The following is a 23,188-nucleotide window of genomic DNA, read 5'->3' on the forward strand; positions in this document are numbered from 1 at the left end:
TCCTGTTATTCTTCCAAACCTCAGCTATGGAGGTGAAGATCTGAACTGCCATGATCTCCTGTCTGCTAAGACAGCCATTGATCATTAGGTGGGGCTGGGGGACTGTGAAAGCCGAAGTAGAACAGAGTTAATGTAGTCCTGATTGGTCACAGGGGTATGCAACCTTATCCTCACAGCACTCACCTGCTGGTGTTTTTGATAGTCTTTAAACAGTCTCTTCAGCCTTTATCCAAAGGAGACAAAGGCACACAGGAGGGTGGGTGTGAGTTGATTCTCTCATTCTGAGACTCTGTCTCATCACGGAGAGATTGGGGGAAGGGAGCTGGGTACTCATTTTAATGTCACCCTCTGTCCTGTTCTCACAGATATGCCCTAGGGAAGAATGGCAGCAGTAAATGATTCTTTAGTGACCGAGTTCATCCTGCTGGGTTTAACACAGGAGCCAGAACTCCAGCTGCCTCTCTTCTTCATTTTCTTAGGGATCTATGTAGTCACCATGATGGGGAACATGGGCTTGATTATTCTGATCGGTCTGAAGCCTCACCTGCACACTCCCATGTACTACTTTCTCTTCAACCTTTCCTTCATTGATCTCTGCTACTCATCTGTCATAACCCCTAGAATGCTGATAGGTTTTGTTAAACAGAACATCATCTCTTATGCAGAATGCATGACTCAGCTCTGTTTCTTCTCATTCTTTGTCATAGATGAGTGCTATATTTTGACATCAATGGCCTATGACCGGTACGTGGCCATCTGTAAGCCCCTGCTTTACAAGGCCATCATGTCCCACCAGGTCTGCCTCATACTGATGGTGGGAACGTATGCAATGGGGCTTGTGGGTGCCATGGCCCACACCGGGTGCATGCTGGGGCTCACGTTCTGTGATGGCAACATCATCAATCATTACATGTGTGACATACCTCCTCTCCTCCAGCTTTCCTGCACAAGCACCTATGTCAATGAGCTGGTGGTTTTCATTGTGGTGGGCATCAACGTAATAGTGCCTAGTCTCACCATCGCCATTTCTTACACCTTGATCGTCTCCAACATCCTCCGTATCCGTTCTACAGAGGGCAGGTCCAAAGCCTTCAGTACCTGCAGCTCCCACATAGTTACTGTTTCCCTCTTCTTTGGAGCATCAGCATTCATGTATCTAAGGCCTTCTTCTGCTGGATCTCTGGATCAAGATAAATTATCCACAGTGTTTTATACCATTGTGGGGCCAATGATGAATCCTTTTATCTATAGTCTGAGGAACAAAGATGTCAAAACTGCACTGAGTAAGACTTTTAAGAAAAGAGTGTTCTTTTGAGTAGAAACGGTGTTAGTTACAGATGCCAACTCCTAGTAAGGGTACATGGTGTATGAAGCTATGGAGAGAAGAGGTAAGAAATCAAAATAGAAATGCAAATGATTCAAATATAGGATAAATTAAGTATTTATAACTTATTTCACAAAGACAATATAAGGAAGAGGAGGATCAGTCCTTTATCTTTTCATAGGAAGTAAAAAAGAGTTCATTTGCCATTCTCCAGCTTATTTTTAGAAGTTATAAAGGTTTGGAGCACCTGGGCGGCTCAGCCGGTTGTGCATCCGACTTCAGCTCAGGTCATGATCTCACAGTTCGTGGGTTCGAGCCCCACGTGGGGCTCTGTGCTGACTGCCAGCTCAGAGCCTGGAGCCTGTTTCAGATCCTGTGTCTCCCTCTCTCTCTGCCCCTCCCCTGCTCATGCTGTCTCTCTCTCTCTCAGAAATAAATAAAACATTAAAAAAAAGAAGTTATAAAGTTTTAAGTACAAAAGGTTGAATGGTGGTAAATCCAAAAATGTTAACTTTTGAGATTTTTGACTGAGGCATGCCTGGAATTCCTGTGCAGCTTTGTCTTGTATATGTGGGCTTTGGTGGAATTTAGATTTGGCCACGTATTCATTCATTCATTCATTCATTCAATAAACCTGTATGGAAAGATTATGGTGGACATGAGAGTGATCTATTTGAGTGCTATAGGGCATTTTGTTCGGGGAAATTCCTTCATTTCCCAAATGAAGATAAAAATAGGAGGGTACTCTTCTGCCTCTGGTCCTTGGTCTCAAGGGACTGTGGTAAAGGGAGATTTCCTCCTGATACTGGATCCTAAGGACAAGAAACTGAGACAACCTTATAGAGCCATAGGAATAAAGGGGACATATACCGGGTTTTACCTCTTGGGACTTCAGGGTAGGAAACACAGGTAATAGGAGAGGCTATATTAATTTTACTAGAAATATTTACCAATTATTAGTAGAAGAATGTTTGTCCTTTTCTCAAGTAGACCTAATAATCTCTAATTCCATTAGCAATCAGCATTTTCCCTTTATTATTGTCACTCTGCCTTTTGGCTCAGAGGTTTAATGGCACAAACGATGTAGTTATTTAATGAATAAACAGAGGCTGAGCACATATCCTGTACCAGGCTCTGTTTTTTAAACATCACAGACATAGTAGTGAAAGACACACAATGTCTGTGCTCTCATAGGCCACATAGGGTTGTTTTCATAGTCTTGAGTTTTGGGATTTTTTTTGTCTTCTGAATGCAATTTGTATCAGACGTATGATTTATAAATATTTCCTACTAATTCATCTTCTCTTTTCAGTCTCTTAATAGTGTTTCTCAAGGAGCATAACATCTTAATTTTAATGAATTCCAATGTCTCAATTTTTTATAATGGATTGAGCTTTTGGTATCATATTTGCTTATGCCAAAGTCCCAAGGCTTTTTGCTTATGTTTTCTTCTATTGTGTTATGATGTTTAAATCCATGATCGTTTTTTTTTTAATGTTTTATTTATTTCTAGGAGAGAGAGAGAGAGAGAGAGACAGCATGAACAGGGGAAGGTCAGAGAGAGAGGGAGTCACAGACTGAAACAGGCTCCAGGCTCTGAGCTGGCAGTCAGCACAGAGCCCGACGCGGGGCTCGAACCCACGAACCGTGAGATCACGACCTAAGCGAAAGTCGGACGCTTAACCGACTAAGCCACCCAGGTGCCCCAAATCCATCATCGTTTTGAATTACTTTTTCTGTATGGTGTGTGGGCTGTCCATCTGAGCAAATGTTTTTGCATATGGATATCTAATCATTCCAGCACCCTTTGTTGAAAAGTAGTTCAGACTCAAGATAAGTCAGCAAAGATTGGATCTAGAGGTAGTGGTGGAGGAGGAGGGAGATGTGTGGGTCAGTGCTGGTCACTGATGAATGCCCTTGTGCTTCTGAGGAGTGTGAGGAGGAGAATTGCTGGGCGAAAGGGGAAATCTGTGGTTAACTTTTTAGGAAACTGACCTTCTGCTTTCAAAAGAGGCTCTACTGGGGCATCTGGGTAGATCGGTTGGTTAAGCGTCCGACTTCAGCTCAGGCCATGATCTCACGGTTCGTGAGTTCGAGTCCTGCTTTGGACTCTGTGCTGACAGCTCCGAGCCTGGAGCCTGCTTCAGATTCTGTGTCTCCCTCTTTCTCTGCTCCCCCCTTGCTCGCACTGTGTTTGTCTCTCTCTCTTGAAAATAAATAAACATTTAAAAAATTAAAAATAAAAACAAAAACAAAAGAGGCTTTACTATTATTATATTCCCACCAACAATACATGACATTTTTTTTTCCTCATGTTTTTGCCAACACTTTTAGTAATGTCTGTCTTAATCATAGCCATTCTGATGGGTGTACAGTGGTATCTCATTTTGATTTTAATTTGTACATAATGATACTGAACATTTTTTCATATGCTTATTAGCCAATTGTATATCTTCTTTGAAATATCTGTTTAAATAGTGTGCCTATTTTCTTTTTTCTAATTGAAGTATAGGGGACATACATTGTTATAATAGTCTTAGGTGTACATCATAGTGAATTGACAGTTCTATGCTTGATGCAATGATCATCATGGTAAATATAATTACCATCTGCAACCATATAATGTTACAATATTATTGACCGTATTTCTTATGCTATACTTTTCATGTCATGACTTTTTCTAATTTGGTTATTTCTCTACTCAATATTAAATTGTAAGATGCAATTAAGAAAATGAAAAATCATATACAAAGAAAAGATATATCTGATAATGGACTTATGTTAAGAAAATAGAAAAAACCCTTACAACTTCTTATGTTTGTATGGCTTATTATTTTCCATTCTTTTATTTCAAGCTGCCTATATTATTATATTTAAAGCAAGTTTCTTATAGGTGGCTTGTGGTTGGGTCATTTTTAAATGCTTTTGCTTCAAACATCAAAAAATAGTTTTAAAAAATCTTGAAGATAGTCTGTTATGTTTATCTCTTTTTTTATACAGCCATTAGGTCTTCTTTCCCAGAGTTCAAGCTTCCTCCTGTGATTATTTCTTTTCTGTTTGGTATACTTTTTTTTTTAATGCATATTTTTAGTTTTGAGAGAGACAGAGACAGAGTGCTAGCAGGGGAGGAGCAGAGAGAGATGGAAACACAGAATCTGAAGCAGGCTCCAGGCTCTGAACCATAAGCATAAAGCCTGATGTGGGGTTTGAGCTCATGAACCGTGAGATCATGTCCTGAGCCGAAGTCAGACGCTTAACTGACTAAGCCACCCAGGTGCCCCTGTTTGGTACACTTTTTAAAGCCATTCTGTAAGGGTCAGTATGTTGAGGACAAATAGTCTTAGGTTTCCTTCATCTGGGAATGTATTTATTTCCCCTTTAGTCTTGAACGGTATTGCCAGCGGATATAGAATTCAAAATTGGCAGTTCTTTTCTTTCAAGGAAAGCCCCTTTTCTTCATTATCTCATAGGGGGAATCCACTGTTCTGTCTGTTTTTTTTTAATGTTTTATTTATTTCTGAGAGAGAAAGAGAGAAAGAGAGAGAGAGAGCAGGGGAGGGTCAGAGAGAGAGGAAACACAGAATCTGAAACAGGCTCCATGCTCTAAGCTGGCAGTCAGCACAGAGCCCGACAAAGGGCTGGAACCCAGGAACCGCGAGATCATAACCTGAGACAAAGTCGGAGGCTTAACCTACTGACCCACCCAGGCGCCCCCGCTGTCCTCTTAATCATTATATCTCTGTGGGTTATTTGTCACTTCTCTCTACCTTCATGGAAGATTTTGTTTGGTTTTTGGTTTTCAGAGGTTTGACTATGATCAGCCACAACTTGGATTTCTTTGGATTTATACAGCTCTTGAATCTGTCTTCTCCTGATTTTGAGAATAGTTTAGCCACTGTGTCTTTGAATGTCGTTTTCAGGATTACTTTCCTTACCTTTGCCTTCTGTGACTCCAAAGATATAAATATTGTGTTTTGTACTGTTCCATACATCTCTGAGGCCCTGTTTACTTTTGTCTGGACTATTTCTATCTCTTATCACATTATGTAATTTTTCTTGATTTATCTCTGAGTCCACTGTTTCTTTCCTCTGTTGTCTTTAATCTACTCTGAAGTCCATTCTGTGAGGTATTCTTTTAAAATTTCATTTGTTGTAAATTTTAGTTATAAAATTTCTCTTTGGTTCTTTTTTTAAAAAATTAAAATGTAATTTGTTTTTAATTTTTAATTAAGTTTATTTACATATTTTGAGAGAGAGAGAATCCTAACCCAAGTAGGTTCCATACCGTCAGTACACAGCCAGATGTAGGCTTGAACTCATGAGCCATGACACCATGAATTGAGCCCAAGTCAAGAGCCGGACACTGAAATGACTGAGCCAACCCCACCCCCAAGGGCCCCTAATTTGTTTTTAAAGAAAAACTTAGATAGGTCAAGTTCAAAAGATAAGTGACACTAGCTGAAGTTTATTAGGTTAACATATTTAATCAACTGTTTTAAATATGATATTGGTACATTGCTGGAGTTATGTTGTCCTCTTATCTTTTTTTTTTCTCTTCTTATTCTCTTAGTCTTTTTTGATTAAGCTTTTTATTTTGACATAATTATAGATACATATGCAACTATAAGATGTAATAAAGAGTGGTTCTGTGTACCATCTACCCAATTTCCTCCCCATCGTAACTTCTTGCAAAACAGTAGTATCAACAACCAGGATCTTAACATTACCCTTTTATAGCCATACTCACTTCTCTCTCAATCCCACCTCCTCCTTGACACCTAGCAATCACTAGGTGTTTGTTCATTATTTCTACAATAATTTCCAGAATGTTCCATAAATGGAATCATATAGTATGTGACCTTTTGACATTTTTTCACTCTGCTTAATTTTCTGAATATTTATCCAGATTGTTGCGTGTATTAACAGTTGGCTTTTTATTACTGGGTGGTATTCCACAGTATGGAAGCATGATCATTTGACCACTCACACTTGGAAAGAAATCCCGGTTATTTCCAGTTTTTGGCTACTATGCATAAAGCTGCTAACATATTTATGCATAGGTTTTTGTGTAAACATTTCTAGGGTAAACTGCTGGGTTGAGAGGCAGTTGCATGTTTACATGTTTTGAGAAAGAAGAAAATTCTGCTATTTTGACAATATGGATGGACCTTCAGGGCATTATGTTAAGTGAAATAAAGCAGAAAGAGAAAGACAAATGCCATATGACATGATGTATATGTAGAATCTAAAAAAAACCCCTAATCTTCTAAAAACAGTAAAATGGTCGTTACCAGGGGCAGGGTGATGGAGGAACTGGGGAGACAGTGTTTAGGGTACAATCTTGCAGCTAGTAGATAAATCTTGGAGATCCAATGCACAGCACAGTGATTATAGTCAGCAGCACTGTCTATTATAAGCTTCAAATCTGTTGGGGCACCTGGGTGGCTTAGTCGGTTAAGCGTCTGAGTTTCGCTTAGGTCATGATCTCCCGTTTGTGAGTTCGAGCCCCGCGTCGGGCTCTGTGCTGACTGCTAGCTCGGAGCCTGGAGCCTGTTTCAGTCTGTGACTCCCTCTCTCTCTGACCCTCCCCTGCTCACTCTGTCTCTCTCTCTCTCCTAGAAATAAATAAAACATTTAAAAAAATACATTATAAAAAAATCTGCTAAGAGATTAGCTTTTCATTGTTTTGACCACAAAAAAGAATTATGTGCTGTGATAGAGGTATTATCTAATGCTATGGTGGTAATCATATTGCAGTATATAAATGTATCGAATTAAACCAGTATACAACTTACATTTTCACAATATTATATGTCAATGATATCTCATTTACTTTCTCAGAGAAAGAAAATGAATTCAGATTCTTTTTTTTTAGGGAAAAAAAAAAAAGACAGACAGAGAGAAAAAGAAACTGCCAAAATCATTCCAGAGTCGCTATGGTACAATTTTCCATCCCCTCCAGTTTCTCCACATCTATGCCATCAGTTAGTATGGTCATTATATTTCATTCTGGTCATTCTGATGGATGTGAAATGATATGTCATTGTGGTTTTACTCTTTATTACCCTATGGGGCACCTGGATGGCTCAGTTGGTTAAGCATCCGACTTCGGCTCAGGTCATGATCTCATGGTTCATGGGTTCAAGCCCCATGTCGGACTCTGTGCTGATAGCTAGCTCAGAGCCTGGAGCTTGCTTCAGATTCTGTGTCTCCCTCTCTCTCTGCCCCTCCCTTGCTCATGCTGTCTCTCTCTCAGAAATAAATAAAAAACATTAAAAAATTAAAAATTAAAAAAATTTTATTACCCTAAATCTCTGATGATATTGAACATATTTTCATGTGCTTATTTGGCAGGTATATGGCCTCTTCAGTGACTGGTCTCTTCATATCTTTTGCCCATTAAAAAAATGTTTTTTAATGTTTATTTATTTTTGAAAGAGAGACAGAGAATGAGAGGGATAGGGGCAGAGAGAGATAGACATGCACACAAAATCTGAAGCAGGCTCCAGGTTCTGAGCTGTCAGCACAGAGCCCAATGCAGGGTTCGAACCCACAAGCTGTGAGATCATGACCTGAGCTAAAGTTGGATGACTGACCAGTTGACCCACCCAGGTGCCCCTACCCATTTTCTAATAGACTGTTTTGTTGTTGTTGTTCTTGTTGTTTCTATTGAGTTTTGAGAGATTTTCATTTTTCTTTTTAAATTTATTCTAGATTCATTCCAGGAAGTCCTTTGTTGGATATGTGGATTACAAATATTGTCTATAGCTTATATTTTTTTGCTATTATCATTATTATATCATTTCTTCTATGTTCCTTAGGCTTCTGCAGTGGGAATTTGTCTGTGGTCCATATTTAATTAATTAACTAATTCATTCATTCATTCACTCGATCAACCATTCATTTATATTACAAAAGACTGATAGACATTTATTTTATTTTTAAATTTTAATTATTTTTTTGGTTCATTTATTTATTTTCAGAGAGAATGAGCACAAGTTGGGGAGGGGCAGAGACAGAAGGAGGGAAAGAGAGAATCCCAAGCAGTCTGTCAACACAAAGCCCAGTGTAGATCTTGAACTCAGGAACCCCAAGATCATGACCTGAGCCAAATCAAGAGTCAGAGGCTAAACCAACTGAGCTGCCCAGGAGCCCCTATTTTACATTTAAATTATAACCCATCACTGCTTTATTTATTCTGTTGTTCACATTATTCAAATTTTGGCCATTGAGAACCCTTTCAATTGGTTCTTGTGTCTCTTTGACATTCCCTATCTGTGTGTGTGTGTGTGTGTGTTTGTGTGTGTGTGTGTGTGTGTGTGTGTGTGTGTGTATAGTTTAGTACTACTTTGCTTTGTGGCACTACAAAATACTCCAGGCTGATCTTTTCTTCCCAAGTTCCTTTCCTGGTTTCTTTTTTTTGGGGGGAACATCATTAGAAACCAATATCTGGGCATTAGATGTACTTGCTGTTACTAGGGTATCGTTGCTTCCAGGCCCTCTAAGCCTACAGAACAAGGACATATACATACATATGTGTACATGACATATATGTACACACATACATATAACATATATGTTATACAAACATATGTATACATGTAGATATGTATACAGGTCTATAAATATGTCCATACGCAATCATGTGTAGCTATATTATGTTAAACATGAGTTTGTACTGATGACTCCAACTCTAATCCATTACCACCTGCTTTCTCTCCTTGCTTGTTTGTAAGCTGCCATACTCACAGTAAGACACTTGTCTCCCACCATCTGCCACTGATTTACCCAAAAGTTTAAGAAACATTGGTATTCTTCTTTATTATTTAAAACTTTTTAAATGTTTATTTATTTTGAGAGAGAAAGAGAGAGAGTCACATAAACAGAGGAAGAGAGAGAATCCCAAGCAGGCTCTTTAATGTCAGCACCCAATGTAGGGCTCTATCCTATGAACTGTGAGATCATGACCTGAGCTGAAACTGAGAGTGGGACATTTAACTGACTAAGCCACCCAAGTGCTCCTCAAGTCTTTAAATGTTTGGCCGAATTAATCTGTGAAGACTTCTGGGATTTTCTTTGTTGGGGGGGGTAAGTATATATTTATTTATTTATTTATTTTTTTTAATGTTTTATTTATTTCTGAGAGAGAGAGAAACAGCGTGAACAGGGGAGAGTCAGAGAGAGAGGGAGACACAGAATCCAAAACAGGCTCCAGGCTGTCAGCACAGAGCCTGACACAGAGCTCGAACCCACGAACCGCGAGGTCATGACCTGAGCCGAAGTTGGACCCTTAACCGACTGAGCCACCCAGGCGCCCCTTGAGTGCTTATTTAAACTGCATATTTGTTATAGATCTATTCAGACTTTCTATTTCTTCAAGATTCAGTCTTTGTAAGTTTTATGTTTCTTGGAATTTATCCGTTTATTCTACGTTGCAAAATTTGCTGGCTGATATTTGTTCATAATTGTCCCTCATGATCCTTTTTAAATTTCTGGCCATCAGTTGTAAAGTCTCTTATTTTATTTCTGATTTTATTTGTCTGAGTTTCTGCTCTTTTTTCCCCTTAGTCTAGCAAGAGTTTTGTCAATTTTGTTTATCTTTTCAAAAAAACCCAACTCTTGGTTTTGTAGATTTTTTTCTATTGCTTCCCTGTTTTCTATTTCATTTATTACTACTCTAATCTTTATTATATGCCTCCTCCTGCTAACTTTGGAATTAGTTTGTTCTATGATTATAAAATGTATGAGGGAACAGAATATAAAGAACAATAGGTAAATTATTTGGAAGGACAATCAATGTTTCCTGAGGGACACTTGGAGATGACAATATATGCATGTTTGTGTATAAACGCTGGTGGCAGTGACCACACACTCTAGAAAATTGTATTCTGTTAATATTTTTGCTGTGTAACAAAACTTAGTATCTTACAACAATAACAATCATTTATTTAGTCACAAATCTGGAATTTGTGCCAGGTTTGGTGCAGAAGGCTCATCTCTTCTTCACTTGGTATTCGCCGGGGTAGCCTGAGGTTGGATGGCTCAGTCACACAGCTGGTAAGGCTGTACTCACTGCTGTCTCTGAGAACTTAGCTGCTGAGGGCCCAGGACCTCAATACTTCTTCATGTGGGCTTCTCTCCATTTGTCTCTTTATGGAGTCCCTGGCTGTCTGTCCTTCCTCAGAGCATGGTGAATAGTTCCAAGAGTAAGTGCCTTAGAGAACCAGGGCGAGGCTGCATTGCCTTTAATGAAATTAGCCTGAGAGTCACATAGCATCTTCCAAATTCAGGATGGGAAGAAATGGACCCCCTACCTCTTGATGCACAAGAAGAACATTTGGGATGGATGATGCCAAGATTTTGCCATCTTTGGAAAATACAATCTGCACCAGTATCTTAGAATTTACTTAGCCTTTGTTGGGAGGTGGGGATGGGGGGAAGAGATTGAGAGACAGAGAAAGAGAGAGAGAGAGAGAGAGAGAAAGAGGGAGAGAGAGAGAATGATCTAAGTTCAAGGATTCTTTTTTAAACTTTGAGGAATCCTTATCTCAAAGTGAACCTCCCTTAATTAAAGAGTGATAAATCTGGGTCCTGAACATCGGACTCCTAAGCTTACGTTTCTACAACATTCTGGGCAAACCTTGTCATAGTCTCTCTAAGTCTGTGCTTCCCCGTTTTTAATGCTTTCAGATATTTACCCTAATTGACACAGCAGAACTGTTAGCAGTCATTAAAATGGCAGGTGTATATAAATTTGCCAGTAAAAACTACGTAACAAAGTATTTTCAGAGAAATGAAATTCTAGCAGTGCCGGTGAGGGGGACCCAACTACTATATGTTTTACAGATTTTCACATTATTGAAATAACAGCCTGAAATACTATATCCCTTGCATATATTTGAATACCATTGCTGCTGTGGAAACCCTTCACTCTCTGGGGACATTTAGTTCACCTAATTATGTGTCTCACCATTTCCTGTGCACACTCCACTTTCAGGAGTACTGGTGAACTTCTCTGGCAAAAACTCCATGCCATAGAGGACCAGTAATAAGAATGCTCAGTCACTCTGGTAGCCTGTCCGTCCCTTCAAATTATCCCTTCTAAGTAATACTTTTGTCTCTCACCCCTTTGCCATATTCATCAAAAAGAAAATATCAGTCTGTGTCCTATTTGCATGGTGGGGAGGCTGGGGAAATGATAGTCCTATGCAGTTCTCCTTTTGTTAAGTACTGTGTTTCTTTTAATTTAAATTAAATAAGTTTATATAATAAAATAAAATAACTAAGTAATTAAATTAAATCAATAAAATAAATTTAAATAAAATTATTTTAATATTTAAAATAGTTTTTTTAATTAATTTAATCTAATTTATTTTATTGATTTAATTTAATTTATTTTAACTTATTTAATTGTTTTTGTTTAAATTTTTATCTACATTATTTCATTTTATCTAATAATAATTTTATCTTGATTCTCTAATATGCCTCCCCTTAAATTTCAAGTGAATTTAAATACATCAAGTCTCTTAAATTTAAAAATCAAACCTGAAGATCAAAATATCTAAAAGGAGAAAGCAATTGGGATGAACAATTTATCTCTTTTCCCTACTGAAATGAAAAACCCAATTTTCTGACTTTATACCTTTCTTATGAAGAAAGGTCAATTTTCAGATCTTGAATATTGAGTTGAACAAATATTTTCAGTGTTAACCTTTGTTTGGGACATAAATGAGGTATAGCGGTCTGTGCTTTTAAAGTTCTTTTTGAATTTTTTTTATTGAAATTTTTTTAAAAATTTTGTTTTAGGTAGAGAGTGAGCAGGGGAGAAGGGCAGAGGGAGAGAGAGAGAGAGAGAGAGAGAGAGAGAGAAACTCAAGCAGACTCTATGCTCAGCACAGAACCCAACACAGGGCTCAATTTCACGATCCTGGGATCATGACCTGAGCTGAAATAAAGAGTCAGACACTCAATTGACTGAGCCACCCAGGTGCCCAAGATTATAACTATAATCTAGTTATGCACATGACACATTCAGTAACTATGTAAGACAGGATAGCTCTAGTGCCATTGTGAAGGCTGTAATAAATCCGTGTGATGAAGAATCCATGCTGCCAAGGTCAGATATGAAGATGGAGGAGCAGAGTTTGAGAGAGTAAAGGATTGTCACCGGGCAGACAGATATAGAAGTGTTAGGGCCAAAGTTGAGGAGAAAGTACTGAACGGCGTAGGCAGTTTTCTTCCAGGATGTATCCTATTATTTCAAGAAAACAGCCATTTGGGGCCCCTGTGTGGCTTAGTCGGTTAAGCTTCCGACTTTCGCTTAGGTCATGATCTCTCGGTTCGTGGGTTCGAGCCCCGCGTCGGGGGGCTCCGCAGTCGTGCTGACTGCCAGCTCAGAACCTGGAGCCTGTTTCAGTCTGTGACTCCCTCTCTCTCTGACTCTCCCCTGCTCATGCTGTCTCTCTCTCTCTCTCTCTCTCTCTCCTAGAAATAAAAAAAAGAAAAAACAAAAAACAAAACATTAAGAAAACAGCCATTTGACAAGATAGAGGGAAGCTTTAGGACAGGGCGGCATTTTGTTTTAGCACTATCTCCAATTCTGTGTTTACTTCTCCCTATACTCTACCTGTGCTTAAAACCTACTCTCTGGGAATAATGAATTTGCCTGGGTCCCGTCTGGTCTTCCTGCAGATATCTCAGTAACTAGGAGATTCTAGAACAAAAGAGATTAGCTCTGACTTTTGGCTGAATGAATGCTGCATCTTCACTCCATTTCCTTCTCTCTCTCTCTCTCGATGTACATTTTCCCTTCCAGAAGTGCCAGGTTCAGACCCAGCCTTTACAGAGGACGAGGCACTATTTAAAGGTCAAGGAATAATGATCTCAAAGAGGATTTCCCTTAGCAAAATGTCTAACAAGACATTGAGGCCTCTAAGGTAATGGGGAGTTTATAAACAGCAAAGGCTAGATTCACTCTTTAAGATATCATGGCATAATCAAAATGTGAGGGCTCTGAAGCCTTAGAGATGTGAGTTGAAATCCTGGCTCCAATTATTACTGGTTGCATGACCTTGGAAAGGTTATATCACCTCCCTCAGTCTCAATTTCCTTATCTGTATAATATGATCAATAACATTGTCTTAAAATAAAGTTCTAAGGAGGAATACCATAAATAGGTAAACACGTATGTGCTCAGAATGGAATGTTCCAGTTCTGAAACTCTTTCAATTTGTTCCCTTTAAAACACCATTATCTTACATAATTCTGTAAAATGCCTCCCCATCTCCAATGTTGTCACCCAAGTCAGACAATGTTTTCTCTCATGTCTAGGATGCTTTAATAGCTTATTAACTGGTCATTCTACCATTTGCCTTTTTTTCCTCTCTCTTCTCATGTATCCCATGCTTTAGCATTTATGAATGTGGCTTCTTCTTCCCAAGGAACAGGAGCAATAAAGAGGCAGATTGTCTGGTGCATAAGCTAAACTCTTTAGTCTGACATTCAAAGCCCTTTTTCAGTCCACAGAGTAGTTCAGGGTCATTCACACCCTTTTTTGAATATGGCAATCTGCTCTAACTAGAGCCTTGAGTTATTATTTGTCACCTCGAAGTTTAGAAATATATATACTTTTGTAGTTGCTTCCTCCATGTTCAATGAAGATATCAAAAACCCTGCCAGTTCTTCAGAGATACTTTGAACCTTAGCTAGTATAATAAGCTCTCTTTGACATCTGTAGCCTGCTTGGTAAGAAATAGCAACATTTATTTTGCACCAGGCACTTAACATAGTTATATGATTTAGTTGTTATAAAAGCCTACAAAGTAGTTATTTTTAACATTACTATTTTTTACATCTTTTTAAACTTTTTAAAATTCATTTTTGAGAGACAGAACACTAACAGGGTAAGGGCAGAGAGAAAGGGTGACACAGAATTCAAAGCAGGCTCCAGGCCCTGAGCTGTCAGCACAGAGCCCGAAGTGGGGCTCAAACCCACAAACCGTGAAATCATGACTTGAGCTGAAGGTGGATGTTTAACTGACTGAGCCACCCAGGAGCCCCAACATTCACTATTATTATAAAGTTTGCACAAGATTCTAACTCTACTATTGGTGGGATCAGGATTAGAATACTAGTAGGTCTAAACGACTTCAAAATCCACGTTATTATCCACTTCATTATATACCAATTTGAGTGTGAAATAAAGATGATGACCCTTTCTAGGTGACCTTGAGCAAGTCATTTTTCTCTTTGTAATTGTATTTTCTTATCTTAAAAATGTAGTTTGATCTCTTAAACTAGGTGATACATTTCATTTATTGTTGATTACATCTTCATTATCAGGATTCTTAAACAATTTTTTTTCAATGTTTATTTATTTTTTAGAGACAGAGACACAGAGCACAAGCAGGAGAGGCAGCGCAGAGAGAGATGGAGACACAGAATCTGAAGCAGGCTCCAGGCTCTGAGCTGTCAGCACAGAGCCTGAGGGGCTGAAACTCACAAACCATGAGATCATGACCTCAGCCAAAGTCAGATGCTTAACAGATTGAGCCACCCAGGCGCCCCAGTTATCAGTATTCTTTAATATATAATTTTAATATTCTTTAAAATTAATTAAATTAATTTTAATTTAATCACACCATTGCATATGAAATAAAAAAGAATCATTTACTAAAACAAATGAGGATATGTACACCATTTCACATACCTCTGAGCCATGGAACCCAGGTCTTGAAGGTCACACAACACCTAAGCAATCTTTCCATTTATAGATGAAGAGTTTGTGAGGAGACATTGATAGATGTTGCTTGGCCGAGGGGAGGGGGCAAAGTTCATGGCTGAGCTGAAACTCAGTTGCACTGTTTTCCACTTGAATGATTTCGCTTCCTCATTTTGCTGTGGGGATAGTCGTTTTCTTGGCAGCCAAATAAGGAGTCACGACACCGGTCGGTCGGGGGGTGGACTCCCTGTTGGAGACTCTCGGCTGCCTCTGCCCAGAAGTCTTTGCAGAGCCTGCTTGACCTCCTTGTTCCGCAGAGTGTAAATGAAAGGGTTGAGCATGGGAGTGACGATTGTGTAGAAGACAGCAGGGGCCCCAGCTCCTGCCCCCGCGGAGCGAGGCTGCAGGTAGATGCATACAGGGGGCATGTAGTAGAGGAGCACCACGGTGAGGTGGGAGGTGCAGGTGGAGAAGGCACGCTGCCTGCCCCGGGCAGTGCGGATCCGCAGCACCGCCGCGACAATAAAGACGTACGATATGACGATGAGGATCAGGCAACCTGCCGCCACAATGCCGATGTTGGCAAGCATGACAAGCTCATTGATGGTGGTGTCTGCGCAGGCCAGCTTCAGCACGGGGGGTATGTCACAGAAGAAGTAGGCAATGTGGTGAGGACCACAGTAGAGCAGGTGAAAGGTGAGGGAGGTGTGGATTGCAGAGTGCACGGCACCTATGGCCCAAGTGATCCCAGCCAGCCCAGCACACATCCGTCTGTTCATGATCACTGGGTAGTGCAGGGGTTGGCAGATAGCTAGGTAGCGGTCGTAGGCCATGACGGTATATAGAAAGCACTCAGTGCTGGCCAGGAAATGGAAGCAGTAAAGCTGTGTTGCACAGCCCTCAAAGGAGATCACCTTCCCATCCGCAGTCAGGAGGCCTGCCATGACCTTGGGCACTGTCACTGTGGACAAACAGGCATCCAGGAAGGAGAGATGCCCCAGGAAGTGGTACATAGGGGAGCGGAGGTGAGGGTCGGAGCCCACAGTTATGAGAATGAGGAGATTCCCAGTCAACGTGATGCTGTAGATGAGGAAGAAGAGGAGAAAGAAGAGGCTAGGATGCTCAGCTGTATACATGAGACCTTCTAGGAAGAAGTGGCTCACCGCAGTCTGGTTGGGGTCCCCTGTCTCCATGACCATCTCCTCACACTCGGAGTGCTTACTTATCCCCTTTGCTACAAAAGTGTCCCCAACAGACATAATGAACAGCCATTCCTCCTTCTTGAAAATGTCATTAGCCATTGGGCTATGTCAGCCTGGTCTTGCCCCATAAATGAGAGATAGACAGGCTCATTTCGTCCTTTGGACCTGTTCTAGTGTCTTCTTGCTGCTGCATATTTCAATATGAGATTCCCAATCTTTTTGAGGCACATAAAGGACTGTAACAATTATTTAGAGAAGTACGTTCCCTAAATAACACCAATGTTAAGTATGGATTCGCAAATCTTACTCTCGCGGACTGTATCTTTTTCGCAAATATTCCAGAACTGAGATGCCCTCACTCTCCTCATTTTCTCCATCACAGCAGAAGTAGATAAGCAGGATCTTGCTGCCATGTGCCATCAGAGAGTTGTATCCCATCTCTGGGAAGACTTGCCCAGAGTTTAGGTGCTGTTACATCAGCCAGGGGCTCAGTGGTTCCATCCATTCCTCACCCAAAGGGAGTTCTTTGAATTATAGCTACCCACAGCAGTTCTCCAGTGTGTGACAAAGAAGCCTTAGAGAATTGGCTGAATAATTATAAAGACAAATTGTTAAGTACATTTCTTGTTATTCCTGTAAGTCATTTCAGCCTTTTGGGAAATGTTTTCCTGAGCCTTTATTGTTGAGTCTGAATTGAAATCTAAGAGTTTTCTTTGAGTCTTTCCATCCTTTAGCCTCCTAAACCAAATTAGATGTTACTTTACATTAAAATTTTCTTTATTTTTCTTTATTTTTTAAAACATTTTGTTTATTTTTCAGAGAGAAAGAGAGAGAACAAGTGGGGGAGGAACAGGGGGGAGGTGCAGAGGATCCAAAGTGGGCTCTGTGCTGACAGCAGTGAGCCCGATGAGGGGCTTGAATTCATGAACCATGAGATCATGGCCTGAGCTGAAGTCAGACACTCAACTGATCAAACCACTCATGCACCCCCGAGGATTTTCTTTAAACTCCTGATTTCTATTGTATCTTCAATTTCCATGGACCTAACCCTGCCTGTGCATATTTTACATCTAGATTTCCACAATTATTTTCTGTCCCATGTTCTCAGGTCTGGAATGTAGCAAATGATCTGTATTCGGCTCCTTGGTCAGTCTTCTTACAGCAACATTGTTTAATTTATCTCTCCTCCTCACTGCCTAAGGCGTAAAATATATCTGTCTGATATTCAAAATTATCTATACATTGTTTCCACTAGTATCACAAAATCTTTATCCCCTGAATCCCCTGAAGAAACCTCTCTTATCTAGGGATGCTGTTTGCCTCGTCTTCTCTGCAATTTGCCCTAATCTCTCCTTAATCTCCTCACTGAATTCCATTTTTGAACATGTATGAAATTCCTTTAATCTCTCACAAATGTACTCTCTGTGGTGACGTTGGAACATTAATTCCTCTACAAGCCTTTTATGAATATTTTATCTGTCACTGATTTATTCATACCTGAAACCTCGAGTGTTCATGATAATTATGAATAAATACCCACACACATGGCGCCTCAGACTCCTTTGGTGTTCCATGAGCATATGTTATGTCATTCTAAGAGCAACACCCCTTCTCTAGTTTCGCATGAACATTTTGGGGATTAAGCAGTGGAAATAGGAAGAAGCCAAGTTTAGTCTGATTTTTATAAACTGAAGTTTAAAACCCTGGTCAGGCAGTTATTAGTTGAAAGAGAGGGATGATGGTAGGTACCTAATTTCTCTCTTATTCCAGTTGTCAAATTAAAAATGGAGATATCATTATTTGTGATAATTATTATTTTACTTAGAATGCAGCAGAACACATAACATACGACCTTATATTTCTTCATACTCACTAGTTTATTCAAGGGAGTAATATTTCCCATTATGCTCCTGACAAAAAAAATATTATATAATTTCTGTTTCAATGAATTCAGTAATGAAGTAATTCCTATTTCACAAGACAGCCCATTCCAATGTTGGGTAGATCAATATATCATAATGTCCTTTATATCAGTGGTAGATAGACATCCCTGATATTTCAACCAACTTAGTTTAGATTTTCTCTCTTCATACTCGCTGAAATAGATATGATTTTTAAGAAAAGATAAACGATAACAAGTGTTACCGAAGGTAGAGAAACTGAAACCTCTATATATTGCTAGTGAAAATGCAAAATGGTATAGCCACATTGGAAAACAGTTTGGCAGTTTCTTAAAAAGTTAAACATGAATTTACCTAATCTAGCATTTCCATTTTTAGGAATCTGCACAAGAGAGAGGAAAACTTATGTCCACACAACCGTGAATGTTTATGGCAGAAATACTCATAATAGCCAAAGCCTGGAAACAATCATGTTTATTGTTCATTGGTGAATGTATTTAAGAAAAAAAGTATAGTCACACAATGAAATATCACTTAGCAATCAAAAGGAACAAAATACTAATGCAGTTCATAAAATTGGATAGAACTCAAAAACAGTGTGCTAAGTGAGAGAAGCCAGACACAAAGGTATTGTCTGCATCCATTCTGATGAAATGTCCCGTAAAGACAAGTCTATGAAGAAAGAAAGAATATCAGTGGTTGCCTAGGACCAGGCTGAGACAGGGAATGACTACAAATAGTTAGACGGATCTTTATGAAGTGATGGAAATGTTCTAATATTGGATTATGGTAATAATTTTGTAAATTTACTAACCATCATCGAATTGAATTGAATCAACCAGGTTAATTTCATGGTTGGCAATGTATACTTTAATGAGCTATTACAAAGAAAGAAATCTGAAGAAAGAAAATGTGCTGAATGACACAAAACATGACTTAAATGGAAAGATACTATTTGGTCAAGAATGAGTACAAAAAATATTTAAATTCTTTCTAAAATTTTATTACAGTTCCTTTTGAAATATCACATTTACAGAAAAGTTAAAAAAAATGAACAAGTCAAGGAAATAAAAGGCATAGCACAGGGAATATAGTCAATGGTATTATAATGGTGTTGTGTGGTGACAGGTAAGTGGTAGCTATACTTGGGAGCATAGCATGATGGATAAACTTGTTGAATCACTATGCTGTACACCTAAAACTAATGTAACTATACTCAAATAAAAAATAGAATAAAGTTAACATATACTTTGAGCCAACTTCCCCTAATGTTAACATTTTATAAGTTGTAGTAAATTATAAAAGTCAGGCAACTGACACTATCATACTATAAACTCAACTACAGACTATATTAAAATGCCACCAGTGTTTCATCAATTTCCTTTTCCCACTCAGCACCTAGCACAGGATCCTAGTCTTCTCCAATCTGTTAGTCCTTATTCTTTTTTTTAAAGTTTATTTCTTTATTTTCAGAGGTGGGGGGGCAGAAAGAGAGGAAGAGAGAGAGGCTCAAGCAGGCTCCATACAGTAAGGGCAGAGCCCCACATGGGGCTCGATCTCATGAACACTGAGATCATGACCTGAGCTGAAATCAAGAATTGGATACTTAACTGCCATCTAGCTGCCCCAGTGGCATTTCATTGTGGTTAATGACCTTTACCCTTTGGGTGAGTACTGGTCAATTATCTCAATTATCTCATACAATGTCTCTCAATTTGAGTAGGTATGATGTTTTCTCCTGAGTAGAGAGAACTTATGCATTTTGACAATAATATCACAGAAACGATGTTATATCCTTTGCAGGGTATCATTTCAGGGTATACATGGTGCCAGTATATCTTATTATTGGTTACGTTAAATGGAGAGTAGATACTTTGATACTCAGCTTAAATTCTATATGTTGTCAAACTTTCACTCACTGATTTTAGCATACATTTGTGTATTTTGCCTGAAAGTATTGTTACTTTGTTGTTTGCCTATGGTGTCTTTTTTTTAGTGTTTATTTTTGAGAGACAGAGAGATAGAGCATAAATGGGGGAGAGGCAGAGAGAGAGGAAGACACAGAATCTGAAGCAGGCTCCAGGCTCTGTGCTGACAGCTCAGCCAAAGTCCTGAGCTGAGTCCTCATGACCTGAGCCAAAGTCCGAAGCTGAACTGACTGAGCCACCCAGGCAACCCGCCTAATGGTGATTTTTTTTAAAAATTCTCCTCTATGTTCTACATTATTTATCGGAATATCTATAAGGAAGAGCTGTTTCTTCTTCTCCCCTTATTTATTTACTCAATTGTTTACATCAATAGGGACTCATGGATAAATTTTTATATATATAAAAAGAGAGATTAAATATAATCCAATATATTCAAATTGTACTAGCTTTGGCCATTTCGAGCTCCTTCAGTTTGTCACCTGTGACTTATTGACATGCTCCATCTATTTCATACACTTCCTTATTTCCCACCACAAGATATCCTAGGCTCCTCTTGTATTAAGAAAGAAAGAAAGAAAGAAAGAAAGAAAGAAAGAAAGAAAGAAAGAAAGAAAGAAAGAAAGGAAGGAAGGAAGGAAGGAAGGAAGGAAGGAAGGAAGGAAGGAAGGAAGGAAGAAGGAAAACAAGCACAGATATTGGCAAGAATGGTAGAGAAATTGGAACAATCTGGTGGGAATGTAAAATGGTGCAGCCATGATGGAAAAGAGTTTGGAATTTCTTTAAATACTTATACAGAGTTACCATATGGCACACTAATTCCACTCCTACTTATATACATGAGAAAATTGAAGGCATGTTCTCATGAAAACTTACATACAAATATTACTGTTCATAATAGCTGAAACATAGGCACAATACAAATGTCCAACTGGTGAATAAACAAACATGATATATGCATATTATGCAATACTTTTCAGCTGTAGAAAAGAATTAAGTACTGAAATGCTATATACGTGAATTGTGACTATGATTAAAATAATGAACTTCCAAAAAGAGCATGACTGTGACTATGAATGAACCTCAAAAGCATGCTAAATGAAAGAAATCAGACACAAAATGAAATGGACAGAGGCAGAAAAGAGATTAGTGAATACCTGAGGCTATGGGTGGGGACAGCGACTCACTGCAAATAGGCATAAAGTGATAGAAATGCTGTAAAATTAGAATGCACACACCTTGTGTAAACTTAAAAAAATGCTTAAAATGGGTGAATTTTCCTTCAATAAATCTGGTTTTAAAAAAGCAAAACACAACTAGAAATCTTCTGAATGAGGTGGTATCTTGTGTAACCAAGGGATTGTAGGCCATGATCTCCAAGGCACTAAGATACAGTGAAATGAGTAAATGAGTATGTGTTCTTTTTTTTTTTAAGTTTATTCATTTATTTTTTGATAGAGAGAGGGAGAGAGCAAGAACAAGTGATGGAGGGGCAGAGAAGGAAGAGAGAGAGAATCTCAAGCAGGCTCCATGCTGTCAACACAGAGCCCAATGCAGGGCTTCAACCCACAAACAATGAGATCATAAGGCAAAGTCAGATGCTTAACCAACTGAGCCACCCGGGTGCCCCAGTATGGGTTCTGGAAAGAGGTAGACTCCTATATAAATCCAGGATCCATGAAAGTGGAGTAACCTGTCATGAAGTCCCCTGAAATTTCTGGGACATAGTTTCTTCATATGTAAATGGATTTAAAAAATACTTAAGCCGTAAGGTTTTAGGAGAATTCTAGGTGTGTTATAGCAACTGCTGAATAAGCTGCTCACTAACTGGTCACTTTTTATAATTCTACATCTCATATTCTATGACTTCACACCCATCTTTGAAATAGCTCTACCATACACCTTTCTATTTTCTCTGTGATGCTATAGTTAATAACCTAAACATTCACACTTCATACAGTTTGATTTCTATGAGTTGGTCACACTAATATCTGTCACACACCTCTCAATTTTTCCATATGGTGCTTTTGCCTTGACTGTTCTTCGTTCTCCACTTAAAAAATAGAGATTCTACCATCTGAAGCACAATTCAAACTTTTCAAAGAAGGTTAGTTTCCTCTCTGTTATCTGAACATTTTCCTTCTGTTTAAACAGCCAATTCCTCTTATTAGTGCTCGATACTTCATTGGGTTATATATGTATCTCCTGAAGGGCCTTGATATGTCTTTTATATTTTAGATACTCAATAATAATAGGTTGGCAAAGACCAACAGATGCTGTCCCTATAGCAGTGATACGAGGAGATTCAGAGGGAAAAAGTGAGCTTTGGAGCCCACAGTCATTAGAACGAGAGATTCTCAAAGTGATTCTGGATGTGGTACTCAGGACGAAGTGATTTAACCTCTCACTTAGCATAGCTGGTTAATTGCCCACCCCACCCCACCTTTTTTCTTTTATCTGAGTCCAATTTTTGCATTTTAATGGTATCTTTTTCTAAGAGGTCATCTCCAAGTGCAATTCGCGTCATAAACATTTAAAGGCATATAATATTACTCTGAAGATCCTCAGAAGTCACTGATTTTGTTATTGCCTACTTTCTTTCTCTGAGTCTTTCAGTAGGGAAATTGCTCACTGCATTAGGCATGTGGGGTATATGTAATGTCCTGTCTGAGTAAACACATTATCTTCAAGAGAGCTGGGAAAATCCTACTGAAGGTTTGCAAAACTTGATTTCTCCCAGACTTTCCCTATCCTGCTTTTTAAAAGGTTTTCAGAGCTGCAGAAGTTGATGGGCGAGGCCTTATTTTGAGGAGGTGTGGAAAAGTTTATTATCCTTGCATAAACTATTGCCTGGAGTCCACATTTTATTACATTGGTAGGAACACAATAGTCCCATCTTCCACACATCCAGAGGCAGCTTTTTGTAGTCCGAGCTCTATTCCAAAGCTTCGGATTGTGTGTTCACTGAATAATCAGAAAGACCAATTCCTGTGGTTTATGGCATGCTTTTCCATGGATTTTGTCTCCTTAAGTTTTTAGGAATTATCTTCCGGCATACACCCTTTCCAGCCTTTTCAAGGGATCAAGCTCAACATCAAAGTTCTGTTTGAATTTTT

General features: G+C 39.0%; 1 protein-coding gene and 1 pseudogene across 1 annotated transcript; one reads left to right on the forward strand and one right to left on the reverse strand.

The window, feature by feature from the left end:
* The first annotated feature begins 367 nt into the window (after positions 1–367).
* LOC144228505 (olfactory receptor 8B3-like) lies at positions 368–1,315 on the forward strand (annotated as a pseudogene).
* Positions 1,316–15,259: 13,944 nt separating this feature from the next.
* Positions 15,260–16,264, reverse strand: OR10S1 (olfactory receptor family 10 subfamily S member 1). Its single transcript, XM_077760335.1, has one exon. The coding sequence runs from the start codon at positions 16,241–16,243 to the stop codon at positions 15,260–15,262; it is 984 nt and encodes a 327-aa protein (XP_077616461.1). The 5' UTR covers positions 16,244–16,264.
* Between the last annotated feature and the right edge of the window lie 6,924 nt (positions 16,265–23,188).

Source organism: Crocuta crocuta, unplaced genomic scaffold (assembly GCF_008692635.1).
Source record: "Crocuta crocuta isolate KB4526 unplaced genomic scaffold, BGI_CrCroc_1.0 scaffold335, whole genome shotgun sequence".
In the NCBI taxonomy this organism is placed as follows: Eukaryota; Metazoa; Chordata; class Mammalia; order Carnivora; family Hyaenidae; genus Crocuta; species Crocuta crocuta.